Below are 14,816 nucleotides of genomic sequence, written 5' to 3' on the forward strand. Positions count from 1 at the left end.
CTTTATGGAGACAGGGCAGGGCAGGGCTGTGGAGAGAGGTAAAACCCGAAGTGGAAGAAGCGAAGGCTTCCCTGCGTGAGGTGGAGGTGGAGAAGGAATCGGGCACACCGTTTTCAAAGGGGTCAGACTCCAGTTAGGGCAGGCAGATTAGGTCCTTTGGGGAAAGAGGAAATAAAACAGTGAGTCTATCGAAGTACATCAAACATTTGATCCATGTAACAATAAATCATATCAAGCCCACTGCCATCTAGTTGAGGAGCCCGGGCAGTGTAATGGTTATACATTGGGCTGCTAACCGTAAGGTCAGTGGTTTGAAACCACCACCCATTCCGAGGGAGAGCCAGAGGCTTTCTACTCCTATAAAGAGTGACAGTCTTGGAAAAGCAGATGGGCAGTTCTACTGGGTCTGGTAGGGTCACTAGGAGTCAGAATTACCTCGAGGGCAGTCGGGCTTTTGTTTTTGATTTGCTACCTAGTTGGCTCCAACTCACAGTGACCCTCGACGGGGTTTTTGAGACTGTAAATCTTTACAAGAGTGGACGGCCTCATCTTTCTCCTACAGAGCAGCTGGTAGGTTGGATCCACTGACCTCATGCTTAGGAACCCAACACGAAACCCACTGAGCCGCCGGGGCTCATTCTGTAACAACAGTTCTGCAAAATGTTCATGGAGACGTGAAAGGCCCCCCCACCCCAATACTTTTTTATGAGAAGGAGGTTATTCTGTAGTTTGAAAACCACCCAATTAACAAAGATCAAAGGGTTCTTTACTGAAGGTCTTCCCATGGCCTTGTTCATCCACCTTAAGGGGTATTGTAAACCCCACTGGAGGGTTTAACCTGCAGTGCTCCCTAAGCGCATATGAAAGCAGTAGCCCTTTCTCTTTGTGTTGTGGGACTGCTGCTCCTTAGAACACCCTTGGAGAGACACGGGTTCAGGAACCAACAGATGGTGCCACAGTGGGTTTCCCTGGATCACTAAGGCCATGCAGACAATGGGGGGCAGAGAGGGACCACCAGGAGGCAGCTGAAAGCAGGGCGCATGTACCCAGAGATAATGGAGGGGAAACGGGCCCTGCACAAGAAGGCTGGATACAAGGGACACCAGGTGCCAGGAGGGGTGGGATCAATGGCACCCATGGAACCATGAGGGCAGAGGGGAGCTGGCCGCCTGTGAGTGGTGGGGCCCACAGAGGGATGCTCACTGGATTACTCCCAATGGATGTTCCCACAGCAGTGTGGCCCCCTTCCCCCTCACCAGAGCTGGGGCATGTGCCAGGTGGGCGGACTCTCCCTAACAGTTGGCTTTTCTGCTCCCCCTTTCCTTGCAGTGCTTTGGTCAGGAGGAAATCAAAAGGTTCTGTAGCAGTATTTTATTCTGGGTTGCCTGAGGTTATTTTGACATCTGGTCTTTTGTTAAAGGCCAGCCATAGGCCAGCAGCTCCCTGACCACCTCAGGCTCCTTCACAGGCACAGGGCCCTGTTCCTGAGGCTGGGAGCCCTTGGCAGCTTCAGCAAATGAATACAGACCTCTGGATCCCCACGAGCACATGGAAAAGCCCCCTCTCCTTTTGGAAGCTTCTACTTGCCTCATCCCTTTTCACAGAAACACATGTTGTTTCTAGGACAACTCCCTACCACTCAGAAGGTATTTTCTAGGTCTGGCTGGACCCTGTCCCAAGGCTCTGCCTGAATTCACCCTGGGGATCACCCTGGGGATCACCCTGGGGATCAGGAGTAGGGAGTAAGGAACAACAAAGAAATATGAACAATATAAAGGTAGGTTTCGCATACCAGAGGAGAGTGGAGTGTGTCTGCACTCATCTGCCCTTAACTGATGTGGCACAGGAAGACCTCCTCAACTCACAACCCAACAGCCGATTCTGACTCATGGCCGCCCTGTCGGGCAGAGGAGAACTGCCTGCCCCGGTGGGTTTGCAAGTCTGTAGATCTTTACGGGAGCAGAAAGCCTCGTCTTTCTCCTGTGGAGCAGCTAGTGGATTTCAGCAGCAGACCTTGTGGCTAGCAACCCAACACACAACCCACGATGCCACCAGAGGGAGTTTCAGGCATGAAACCATTGGGAGAATGAGCCTGCCAGCAGAGTGCAGGAAGGGTCCATTTAGGAGCCATCTCAGAATCGAGAGAGGGATCTCACTGCCAGCCAGAGTCAGGAGTGGATCATCCTCTGGACCTCGAGACCCCTGCACAGTGAACCTTCTTGGTCAAGGTGACAGCTTTCACATCAGAGGGGTGACAGAGCAGCAGTAGACCCCACTAATTAAGACTAACCGCACTAAGCTGGAAGGAAGAAGGAGGCAAAGATCAGAGCAGGCTCCTGAGAGAAGAGTAGGCCTGTCTTGGAAGCCATGGTCAAGACCTCAGCAGAAGTCTGGCACTGCCCAGTGGCTGCAGGACATATGCACAAGGTCTTTCCACGTGCTCAGGGAACATGCAGGATCCAAGCGGGCAAGACCATGGGTGGGGGTAGGGGGCATTTTGCCTGTGCCTCTGCTCATTCTGGAATCTCTGCTACATGATACTGCCCAGGGGTTGTTCAGCCAGGTGCTCCTCCATGTTCAGCGACAGGGAACTCACTCAAAAAACGCACTGCCATTGAGTCAATTCCCATTCATAGCAATCCTATAGGGCAGGGTAGAACTGCCGCTGTGGGTTTCCAAGACTGTAAATCTTTACAGGAGTAGAAAATGCCATCATTTCTCCCATGGAGCTGCTGGTGGTTCCAAACTATTGAGTTTGTGGTTAGCAGCCCGATGCTTGTCCACAACGCCACCAGGCCCCCCTGGGAGCACACTCCCTACCACGATACTCAGGCCCCTAACAAACAGGGCAAAGCAGCTTTCCAGGTGCTCCTGCTGACGAGCATTATCAACAACACAACCCTATTTCTTCTTCTAGTCTTATGACGGAGTCCTGGTGCTATAGTGCTTACACAGTGGCCTGCAAGCCGCAAGGTCAGCAGTTCAAAACCAACAGCAGCTCCTCTGGAGAAAGATGGGGCTTTCTACTTCTGTCAACAGTGACAGTCTCAGAAACTCACAGGGGCCATTCTCCCCTGTCCTCTAAGGTCACTATGAGTCAGCACTGACCCGATGGCAGTGTGTCGAGTATTATGGTGATGATTATGTCCACTCCCCTTGGACGCTGTGCCCTCCCACCCCTACTGCCCGAATCAGCAGGTGCTTGGCTTTCTCAGGTAGGAGTCAGCTGCTACTCGATTTCCCCCTCTCGCCCGCCTTTCTTTTATGGCCTGGCTTGCGGTGCCTGTGGAGTGAACCCCTGCACTGGGAAAGGATACCTCTTTTCCCTGGGGACTCCCCCACTAATCGCCCAGAAATAGAGGGTTTCTCCACGAGGTATCAGCTTGTAGGTGTGTTTCCCACAATGTGATCCTGAGCCCGTGCAATGAGCAGTATCCCGTCTCCTGCTCCAGGGGCCACAGGAGGCACTGACCCATGGGACCTGCACGGGAGCTGCTGGGCAGTGAGTTAGTGCACGTGGTCCCCTAGCCACCATCTCTAACTTCACCAAACGGCCTTTCCCTGATGGGTCGGGGAGGAAATGACTGCACTAAACGATTCCGCCGTCAGCAGCTGCCAGCCGTCCTGCTGTATATAACAGGGGCCATCCCAGAGGCAGGGAGGGGGGTTCACTGCAAGGGCGACCTAGGGGTACAGTGTCCTCCAGACCGCAGGACCCCCACACAGTGAAACTCCTTGATCCAGATGACAGCTTTGACACCAAAGGAGTGTCAGCAGAAGCAGTGGTCAGAGCCTAGGGTAGAGCAGTGGACTTCCCAGCCCATATAGGGCAGCAGTTCGCAACCGATGGGTCGCGACCCTTTTGGGGGTCAAATGACCTTTTCAGAGGTCACCCGACTCATAACAGTAGCAAAATGACAGTTATGAAGTAGCAATGAAAATAAATTTATGGTTGGGGGCCACCACAACATGAAGAGCTGTATTAAAGGGTCACGGCATTAGGAAGTTTGAGAACCACTGCCCTAGAGCAAGTAAAGGTGAGTGCTTTCGGGCAGAAGGCTGGCTTGTGGAGTGGGGCGCCTCCAAGCAATCAGACCCGCAGTGCCTCAACAGCCCTAAGAACCCTGTGACAGGTCCTGACCAAACAACCGTATCCTGAGCATTGCTCGCCGCAATTATAACCTGGTAACTTCATTATAAATACCATCATAACGAGCATCGACTATGAGCTCTGTGTGGCCGTTGCCATACATTGTTGCATCTAGGAAGGGAAATGGATAGTGCTGGGGAGGCAGTCTAGGAGCACTAGGACCGGTATGCAGGGTGAGTCTGGAATAGCTTCCAGCGCTGGCCAAGGCAAAGAACAGACTCTCCTCTAGAGTCTCTGGAGGTGCCACACCTTTCAGCTGGACCCATGAGCCCGGTGACACACTGCCGCCCTCCAGAGCTGAGAAAGAATAACGTCCTGTTGTTTAAGACGCTTGTGTGCTAGTTTGTTATAAGAGCAATGGGAAACTAAGACATCGACTATGTAAATTGATCTGGCTGTGTTCCAATAACATTTGACTGACAAAACCACGTGGAGAGCTGCAGGCTGTTGTTTTCTGGCCCCTGTATGAAACATCTAGAGATCCCGGTGCCTAAGATGGGTGGGAGAGAGAATTTAGGAAGAAATATTTGATAGTCACTCTCCAAGGCAACTCTCTTTGGAATGGGTATAAACTTGGCCAACTGACGGGATGCGATTCCTATTTATACCCATTCCCAAAAAAGGTGAAGCAACAGAATGCATACATTACAGGTGCATATGTCATTACTACCACATGCTAGCAAAGGCCAACAATGGCTGCGGCATGCGGAGAAGTCGGCTGGCTTCAGGAGAGGACGTGGAATAATGGACATCACTGGTGATGTCGGATCGATCTTAGCTGAAAGCAGATAATATCCAAAAGCTGATATTCTTGACTATTCAAAGGCTTTCTTGACTACTCAAAGGCTTTCAATTGTGTGGATCATAACCAACTATGGATAGTTTGAGAAGAATGGAATTCCAGCATATTAATTTTACTCATTCGGAATCTGTACGTGGATCAAAAGGCAGTCATGGGAACAGTATAAGGGGATATATGCATGCACACACCCACACACACCCTTCTCTAGGGCAATGACAAAGGAAAGTTCACACACACACACACACACACACACACACACACACACACACACACTCACACACCCTTCTCTAGGGAAACGACAAAGGAAAGTTCAGTAGATGCTCACCAGACACGAAGGCCACTTTTTCCTTTAGGATGGGAAGGACATCAGAAGCTTTCAAACCATCATTCCGAAAAGATCCTGTGGAAAAACAAAACGGAAAGAGCCCGGTGAAGAGAGCCTGTTGACTGACTCTCGGGGTCCCACCCTCAGCCTCCCAACTCCAGCATGGGTCAGAATGCTAGGCCGAATTCAGTTCAGCCCAGAGTCCAGGGCTGGAAGGGCACTTCCATGTGATACCAGAACACAGGAGGTGACCACGGGTTTGGGCGCATCAATCTCCTCAAAGGAGGGCCAGTCCACCTCACACCTGCCCCCTTACCACCATGCATACAGCTATCTAAGTCTCTGCTATATATCACAGTGCCCTAAATTATTCTTTTTGCCTTTTTTCAAAGTAAACTATATCTTCTCACTTTATGAATGGGAAAGGTCAGACCAGAGTTAAACACAAAGCTAATGCCAAGAATTCCTTCCTTCACAGTGTTCCCCTGCCTCTCTGTCATCTTCATCAACAGACAGGAGGAGAGGGGAGATACCAGTAACCTGGGAGGAACAGGTACCCGTGTCTTCAGCTCCCTATTGCTCTATGGCTACACCCTTTCTGAGTTCCTGCTAGGGAGCTGAAGGCAGAGGCCTGGGCCCACTCACAAAGGGAAGTAAAGATATGCCTGGAAACAAAGACCAGTCACCCAGTGCAAGAGGTGTGGAACAGAAGAACCCACCGCCACACAACACACCCCCCAGCCAGCCCCCCACACTCGCCGAGTTCATTCAGGGTCCCACTCGGACTGGCAGGGACAGGCAGCCCACGCTCACAGCCCTTCCAGCTGTCCCCGGGGTCTCTGCTGTGCGTTCCCCACACAGTGGGCCCCAGAAGGTGCAAGATTCATTGTCAATTCAGTGGGATAGAACTAGGGACCCTAGACACGCCTCTGGTTGGTGCCTCTCATGCTTGTTTGACTCCCCAGCTCCTCCCTTGGGGTCTGAATCTCACAACCTACGCAGGCAAGTACCAGGCTGGGAAGCATTGTCCCAGCCAGGGTTGCTTTAGTCCCTAAATACTGTTCTGGGCCCCCCCTGGGGAGTTGTGGTGACACCCCAGAGCTGAGCCCCTGCTTGCGGAAGGGAATAAGCCTACTGCACACTCGAATCAGGACACAGAGGGAGGTGAACCCTGCTGTCTGCTTCTGTGGTCACAGGTCACACTCTAACCCCAAACACCGGTCCCAAGCGTCTCAAGCCATTTCTCCTTTCCTGCTATCAATAAGTGAAAAGAGCCGGCCTGTGTATCCATCAGCTGCTTCTCTTTACACGTTATTCCATAGTGCCTGATGTTGGGGGCCTGATCTGAGAAGATCATGAGGATAGAAAAGAAACACGCCGCCAACTAAGAAGGCCCCGACCTCAGGAATTGTAAGCATGGTTTTGAACTTTCTACTCTTTGTGCCTATAGATCTTTATGCTCCTATCTTCTAGCATGGGGGAAAAGCTCACTTGTAGAGCTAAATTTGGAGCAGCATAAATTATATTAGGATTTACCAATAGAACTCATAGTCGGTCGGATTGTTTGCTTGTTTGTTTTGTACCCTCCTACAATACGGAGACGTGGGCATGGACGAGTCATGGTGGGCTGTGCAGACTCCGTAAGAATCAACTTCAATTCTTTATGTGAAAGGATGGCTGCACTTTCTATACATCGAGTGTTCACAATCTTCTCTCCGCCATTATGCAAACTATTAAATTCTACAGAAAAACGTTTTATTGTGGTACATCAAATTACAGCCCTATCTCCTTCCAGAATGACGTACAAGTGCAAAAATAGCAAGGCCCCCACAAAGGAGATATTACTCTGTCACAGCATCTGCATAACCCTCTTTCCCTCCCGAGCTCCTCTCCTGGTTTCCCCACCTCTCTTCCCCACTCCCCTACCGTGTTCAAGTATACATCCAGGAAGGAGCAGCCACCACAGGAATTCTATCAAGTTGCATTCCCCGGGGGTTTCATGGCCATGACCTTTTGGAAAACCTTCCTTTCTAGGCACCTCTGGGTGGATCCAAACGTCTAAACTTTCCATTGGTCAACACATGCTTAAATTAACCCTGTGCATCACCCAAGGGCTCCACAAGGACACAAGACAGCCTAACTTCACTTGCTTCCCTGGGTCGTATGGAAGAGATTCAAATTTGCCATAACGGAAGAGGTCCACCTTTCCTATTAAGGAAGTAAAAAGCTGCCCTGTCCTCCTTCCTGCCCACCCCCCTTACCACATTGGAGAGTGAACTCCAGTCCCACCCTAAAGACCCCACTCATCCTGCTCCACCCTCTCCCTTCTCCCCTTAGGTGTAAAGGACCACAGGAAAAAACAGGTAGCTGGTCCATGCAGGTTGCAAGCATGGCCCAGGGAATGTCGGTGTCTTGGGTTGGGCTCTTCTAAGATCTCTGGGGCTTCTCTCCAGGGTAGAGTCCTTTCTGCCCAATGCAGACCACTGCTGGCCATCTGCCAGGCCGAGTGTCCATCTTTAAGAAAACCTAAAGTCCAAGTTTACAAATCCTTAACTAGGGGATATTAATTTCCAATAACAATGACAACATCAGGAGGATGTTTTCGCATTATAAAAAGGATTTGCTCCAGGGTCTCGTTAAATAAAAGTTCCCTTCGTGGTTTGAATTAGTGTTTCATTTGCCAAAAAAATTGAATTACAAATAACTCTTCCACAATAGATGTATTATGTAAAATTAAGTAGAGCTAAACTAATTAGCCCAGCAGCCCAGAAGTTGGAGACCTTGCTTACAAAACCTATTTGCACTGGCTAAAGATCCTATGTGTCAAGTCCCCCAGGGTCCTTCCAAAGCCAGCTGTTGGAATATGTAACAAAGGATAAGTTCACTGAACGCTACCTCAAATAGAACCAATGAAATAGCAGCACATTCTCACGACCAGGCACGTGTCTCTACAGACTAATAGTAAATGTTTGATAAATAGCTGATGGAAGAATAAATAAATGGGTGAAATGCTAACCCTCCTTGAAGTGACTTGCTCAAGTCAGTGGTTCCATCCTCCACACCAAGTTCTGGTGATTAGAGTCGAGGCCACTCAAGATAGCCCCCACCTAGAATGCTCCAAGATCTTTGAATCCTTTTTCCTCCTCTAATTTACTGAGCCTGAAAAGTCTCATAGTATCAGAAAGAACAAGATGCTTTGAAGGGAAATATTTGGGGACCGAGTTCCCTAAGAAGAGTGAGTCCACCCTGGAGAGGTGAAACTACTCTCCCCTAGCCCCCCACCCCACTCTTCCCCTGGAAGCACTTCAGAGACCAGCATGTTCCTGTTACCGCCACTTTGCAGGTGGCCTTAATAATCAAAACTGGGGGGGGGGGGAAGAATGATGGAATAACTTCTGTGGAGAGTACGTAGTTTAGAGAAGGCAGGCTTGTACTTTAATTGTTGTGCTTGATACGAGGTGGATTTGATAGAATGGTCTAAGCCCATCTTGGACCAGCTCTCCCCCTTGAAAAAGAAAAGCCAGACCAATTGGCATAACAGTTAAGACAACGGACATAGTCCACCAAGACAGTGTCCTCCACCCTCCCAGGGCAAGCAATAAGCGGGGACTTAAAAGCTGGTGAGACGTCATCTAAGATGCACCCGCTGGTCTCTCCACACACACCGAAAAGAAAATCAAGAGAAGTCAAAGACTCAAGAAACCAATTCATCTAAGACGACTAACAGACCAGGCCCTTTGGCCCCCACGGAGACCAGAAGGATGAGATGGGGCCTGGCGACCATGATCAATTGCTCTGATTGGCTTCACAGAGGGTCCTGGGCAGAACGGAAGACAAAATGTAGAACAAAATTCAAGCACATCACACTTGTTGGACTGACAGAGACTGTTGGAACCCCCCAACACCCCCTTCAAACCTAAAGCTGAACCTAGCCCCAGGGATCGAACAACAGATAAGGCCACACGGTGAACAACACAGTAACACTTGCGAGGAACATGATCCTCGGGATAATCAACCACCGGAGACCAAATGGGAAGCACTTGGCCCAAATTAAAGTTCAGAAGACAAGGGACAGGAAAGAAGAGCCAATGGAAACAGGATCCCAGAGAGGAGGCAGGAAAAGCGCTGTTACCCTGAGGGGACTGCCCTAAAAGCTCTGGACCAAAATGTATATAAATGGTTGAACAGAAAACTAATTTGCTCTGTAAATTTTTGCCTGAGCCATAATAAAAAAAGTTTTAAAAGAAGCCGATTGAAACACTAGGCCCCAAGCTACCGCTAGAGAAACAAGCCCCTGAGCCCTTGGGGTTACTGCAGGGCCGACCCCCTGATGAAGCAGATCCCACCGTGGGCTCTGTGCTTTCTCTTCAGGACAAAGGCATGCATCGCTGGCACTCCGTGCACATCCCACCCCGTTTGTGCCCTGCTGCTGTCAGCATTGCAAGCCTGCTGTTCTGTTAATTAGCAAAGTTAAAATGCTCGGCATCTATTAGGGAAATAAAAATCCCCAACACCGCCACCACGGGATTCTCCAGCACGGCTCTTCTCAGAGTTCCAGGTTTGGCTCCTCCTCGTTCTACGGCTGTTATGCTGGCATCCCGGCAGCCTGCTTCCACTCAGCATTGCCCGGGTGAGAAAAGGCCAGTCTTGCTCACGCGCGCCCCCACGCCCGGCGGCAAGGACAGGACTGGGCCTGATGTTCTGCCTCTCTGAGATGGCGCTGAGCCTCCCCAGGCACCTGGGTGATTTATGATCCGCACACTTAGTTCCTTCAGAGAGCAACCCTGCTTCCCATGAGCAGACACACAAACAAACAAAAATGTTGAGTATCTATGGAAGGAACACTTGGGAGGTGTGGGCTGCCTGGATGCCCTGGACTACTATTTAAGGCCTTCTGGCCCTGCGTGATGGCCCTCTGATTTGCACTGAGCGAGAACTTGCCAGTCTATAGATGCTGCCAAGTAGATGGCACATCTCTCAACACCCGGGTCTCCGCTCCTCTTTCCTTTCTGTCCCCAGGGTGTCCACCATGAAAGCCTGGCTCAAAGGTGGCACCGAGTCACTGACTGCACAAGTGAGGCCTGGTTTAGAATGGAGTGTCCCAAATGTTTAGGACAAATTGTGGCCAAACCTGAGTTTGAGTGTCCTCTGGTCAGTTTCCTATTCCCCGCATCAGTGTTTCTTCAAATCGTAACTGAGCACCTGCTGGGTACAGACCCCGCTCTCCAAGGCACTTTCAGGCAGAGAAAGAGAAACATGAAAATAAAGATGGTGAGGGGCTATCAGAGATAAGGCACCGAGTGAAAACCGTAAGGGGAGATGTGATCCTCAAGGCAAGTTTTAAAGTCTTGAAGAGGCAGGCATCACCTAGGAACTTGCTGGGTAACCAGCATCTCAGAACTCAACACAGACCAACAGAATGACTTTGTATTCCAGAGTTGCCTTAGAGACAGAGGTTGCAAAAAACCCACATCTAAGCAAGATCTCCCCTGTCTGATCTTCTAGGACTACTCACCACCTCCACTCCGAACCCACTTCCCACGGAATTCCAGAGATTCAGCCATTACGCCGGAACTCACCATTCCAGAAACAGAAACATTCCCTCCTCAAGGACAGCAAGACTAGATCATGCCATGTTGTTCTGACCTTATAGAACCAGCTGCCAGACTGTTTATGAAAAACACCTATTGAAGCTATCCAACAAAATTTCATTAGTCTAAATCACTCCCTCATGCACAAAATTAAAAAATTTTGCAACACAGCGTCCTGTGCCCCCTCAACCCTGAGCCTTGCTTTATCAACTGATTTCCAGAATCACTAGGACTGTCACTGATCATAATTCAAGACCAAGATAACCCCTCTGAGATGGCCCTGGAGAACAAAGATATCCGTGGATATATACCCTTTTATCCCACCTGCACCACTACCCAAAGGGGCAAAGCCCTGGGTGAATGGAAGAAACATGAGGAAGGAGCAGCATCCACCTCTCCCCAGCCTTTGGAGCTCCACCCATAATGAGAACCCAGTGCTAATCTCAGAGAATTCTCTCCCTTAGAGGGAAGCCCCAAGGTCTGTCGCCTGAGAGTTTCCAACCTAAGATGACACCCAGTTTGCCTCAACACAAGAGGCTCCTAGACTCAGTATAAAGAGCCATTGAAGACATCTGGCAAAAAATCCCCCAACCCTGTCCTCCAATGAGACTGCCCTGTGGTTGTTGTGCACCAAGTCCCTCTGATGATATCCCCTACACCTGATGATGTGGTCCAGCATCCACTGAGGTCCCTGCATCTGAGACTCCTCTTCCTCCTTCACCGGAAACATCAATTGCAGTCACGCCATTCTGTTGTTCGACCTTTTGAATCTTTCTCACACCCATCATGTCCTCTCTGCTACTTCCCTGATCTTCTCATCACGTTGAGTGCCCCCAAACCCACTCCAGATGTTTCCTTCATACTCTTATCAGTCTTGAATGAAATGTACCTGTTTTTATTTTACTCCCCCTATAACTGAAACAGATCCCTTATGGGAGGAGTCAGGCCTTATTTGTTGTTCTACTCCAGCATCTTGATACTTGCCTTTATGGAGAGATCACTGAAGATTAGGGTGCTAGAGCAAAGTGTGGTGAAGAAAGCAGATGGTGCCCAGCTATCGATTGGAATTGTGCCTGGGGTCTAAGTGAGGCGTCAACTAAGCCCATATTGAAGAGCGCACTAGCCTGTGTGATCCAAAGATGACATCAGCAAAATCCAAATATGACGACGGGAAAAGGATCACAGCCCAATTTGTAGAAGGCGATGAGGGACAGTGGGAGCCCAAATCCATCTGCAGACTATCGAGTCGGATTAAGCCAGTGGCAGAGTCCCTCTAGCCAAAGGTGAGAGACTCAACATAGTTTTACTAGCAGATAGTGATTATTTCAGATTTTAATAGGGTGGATCAAAGCATGGTATAATGTGACAGATAGTTGGTCAGTTGATTTCCCTCTAGACCCAACCTGGGTTTGCTCCTGGCTCAAGTATTTTTCATTTTTCCACAACAGAAATTTCTTCTCTGGCTTTTAAAATATGGATAGTGGTCTTTTCTTTCTGATTCTTTATTTTTATCTTTTTATTCTTTTCTTCTGGTGGTTTTGTTTTTATGTTTCTGTTGGGGTTCCCAGTTTGTGAAGCGCAGATGGAGTGGCTGGATAGAGACAAGAATTAATTGATGCAATGGTTGGTCGAGGATGTGCAGGGGGCACGTGGGGTGGGGAGGGTAAGGGGATTTGGAGAACACACAGTGAATGTGGGAGGGAGCACTAGAGGTGATTGTGATGACGCATGTACAACTTTTTAAACGCAATTTAAATATGGGAGTGTTATGATATATGAATATTATATAAGAAAACTACTTTTTAAAAAAGGAAAGAAAGAAATCAAACTTGACCAAATGGTTACCAAGGGTGAAGGAGAAAGAGCTGTTGCTTAGGGGCCCCTGAGTTTATGCTAGTGGCGGGGGGATAAATTGGAAGAGGATATTGATAATGGTTGGACAGCATGAAGAGTATAATAATGGCAATGAATTATACATGTAGAAGCTGTTGAACTGGAAAAACAAAACCAAACAATGAGGGTGTAAGACAGCGAATTGGAGCTGAGCACACCTGGGTACGAAGAAGACAGAGTTCAGCACAGTGAATTGAAGGTGACGCATCAGGGCAGCTTGGTCTGAAAATGATATCTGTGAACACTTTTCTGGCCCCCACACCTCTACTACATGCTCTGCTCGGGCTTCGAAGGAATGAGGAGGTTGCGAGCAATGTCAACTGCTGAGGCTGGTGGTGCAATGTAGAGGCAGAGGGCCCAGGAATATTGCCTCTTTTATTCTCCCAAAGTTCCATGAGAAGAAGACTGTCTGTGTGTAAGTTACCTCCTGAGACTCACACAGGCCAGAAGCAGGTGGACAAGTTGTGTGAGAACCCACAAAGATCCAATACAGAACCCAGTCAAAAAAGGCAGAGATTTCAAGACTAAGGCAAAGCCCAGGAGAGAAGACACGATCATTGTAACTGGGTGTGGCAGAGGATCTGTCAGTGGGAGAGGCAACGAATCTTGTCTCCATTCACCCCCTCTCCCACTACCACCCCACTCCCTTGCCTTTTCTGTATAACACAAGAGGAGACCCAGGTAGCAAGAGTGGGAGAAAAGGAAATAGGATGAGGGAAAGAGATGGAGAGCTGGAGAGGTGGAGAGAGATGAAGGTGTTTGTTCTTGTCTCCTCTGCACAGGCACTAATGAGCTATTGAGGAAAGTGCCTGTTGGAGAACTCCTCCAGTGGCTATAAATATGTTCCTTGGAGTTCTCGTTAAAACCATCACCGCCGAGGCAGGAAGTGTGCACTGAGAGGAAGGAATAAATCAGGCAGAGAACGAGACAGGGCAGCTTTATGTCAGCAATATACAACACAGCATGGAGACCCACATGCCCCTGCCCATCCTGGGAATCCATCAGCCCACAGTGAGATCAGGGTCCCCATGGTCCTCACTCTCCACCTCCACCCACCCGTGTCAAATCAACCCCAGTAACTCCCTCCCTCCCCAGGCGGTAGCCATGGAGGCAAAACAGTGTGACGGCACAGCCCTCCCCGCCCTGGGCCATGGAGCTCCTACGCGAAGGCGCAGTGAACCGCCGCTAACCTGATTTCACAGCAAGCCCAGCACCCAACCTGCTGCCAGCAAGTGCCTGCCAGCTCATGGTGACCCCATGGGTTACAAAATAGAACGCTGGCCCACGAATTTCCAAAAGTGGTGGGGGGGGGGGATTTACAAGGGCTCCTCTTTGGGAAGTTGCTAAAACCTCAAATCTTCCATGCCAATTGGCCAGTCCTTAGGAAGGGTAAGGCAGTACCCAGGGATGTGAGATGATAAGCAGGCTGGGCAATCTTTATCACACTGGGGAAGAGAGGTCTGCCTTCTCTCAACTCTGCGGCATTGCACTTGCAATGACCACAGGTGCCCTGCATGACAGTTTGCGTACCTTCCCCAGCGTTCCTTAACTAGTGCCTCCACCACTACCTGAACTATGTTGGATTCTCTGTACATTACGTGGCAAGGACCACACTCTGCTGTCACCGTCTGCTGCTGCATCTGGTTCCCTAACTAGACTCTAAAAGCTCCTTGAGTGTAAGGCTTGAGTGCTTACCTTGACATCTCCAGGGCCTGGCACACAGCTGAAGCTTAATGGGTGACCCAGGGAACAAAGCTTATACATCCAGGGCCACAGTGCCTTCCGCACAGAAAGCCCTACATCCACTCAGGGCCTCTTTCTCCACTCGCTCCTGTGCTTATCACTACCTCTGTCTCCATCCTTCTCCATCTCTCACTCTTCCACCAGAACTCTAATTGCGGCCAATTTTAACATCGACTCTCTACAGTCAATGTTAGATATAAAGGCCTGGCTAATGGGCTACTTTTGAAAAGTAGAAATCGGTAACACTTGCCATCATTAAATTAGCTCCATTAAAGATCACTGATAATTAGCACTTTTAAGCATGTAGGTAAC

General features: G+C 49.5%; 1 protein-coding gene across 4 annotated transcripts in view; it reads right to left on the minus strand.

Moving 5' to 3' along the window:
• KALRN (kalirin RhoGEF kinase) overlaps nt 1–14,816 on the minus strand; it is a 727,411-nt gene that overhangs the window by 502,200 nt on the left and 210,395 nt on the right. For all 4 annotated transcript variants that reach the window (XM_075556312.1, XM_075556314.1, XM_075556313.1 and 1 more), the window contains exon 2: nt 5,278–5,352. In XM_075556312.1, coding sequence (XP_075412427.1) covers nt 5,278–5,352 — 75 coding nt within the window. The remainder of the gene's footprint in view (nt 1–5,277; nt 5,353–14,816) is intronic.

The sequence above is a fragment of the Tenrec ecaudatus genome, chromosome 8 (genome assembly GCF_050624435.1).
Source record: "Tenrec ecaudatus isolate mTenEca1 chromosome 8, mTenEca1.hap1, whole genome shotgun sequence".
Lineage (NCBI taxonomy): Eukaryota > Metazoa > Chordata > Mammalia > Afrosoricida > Tenrecidae > Tenrec > Tenrec ecaudatus.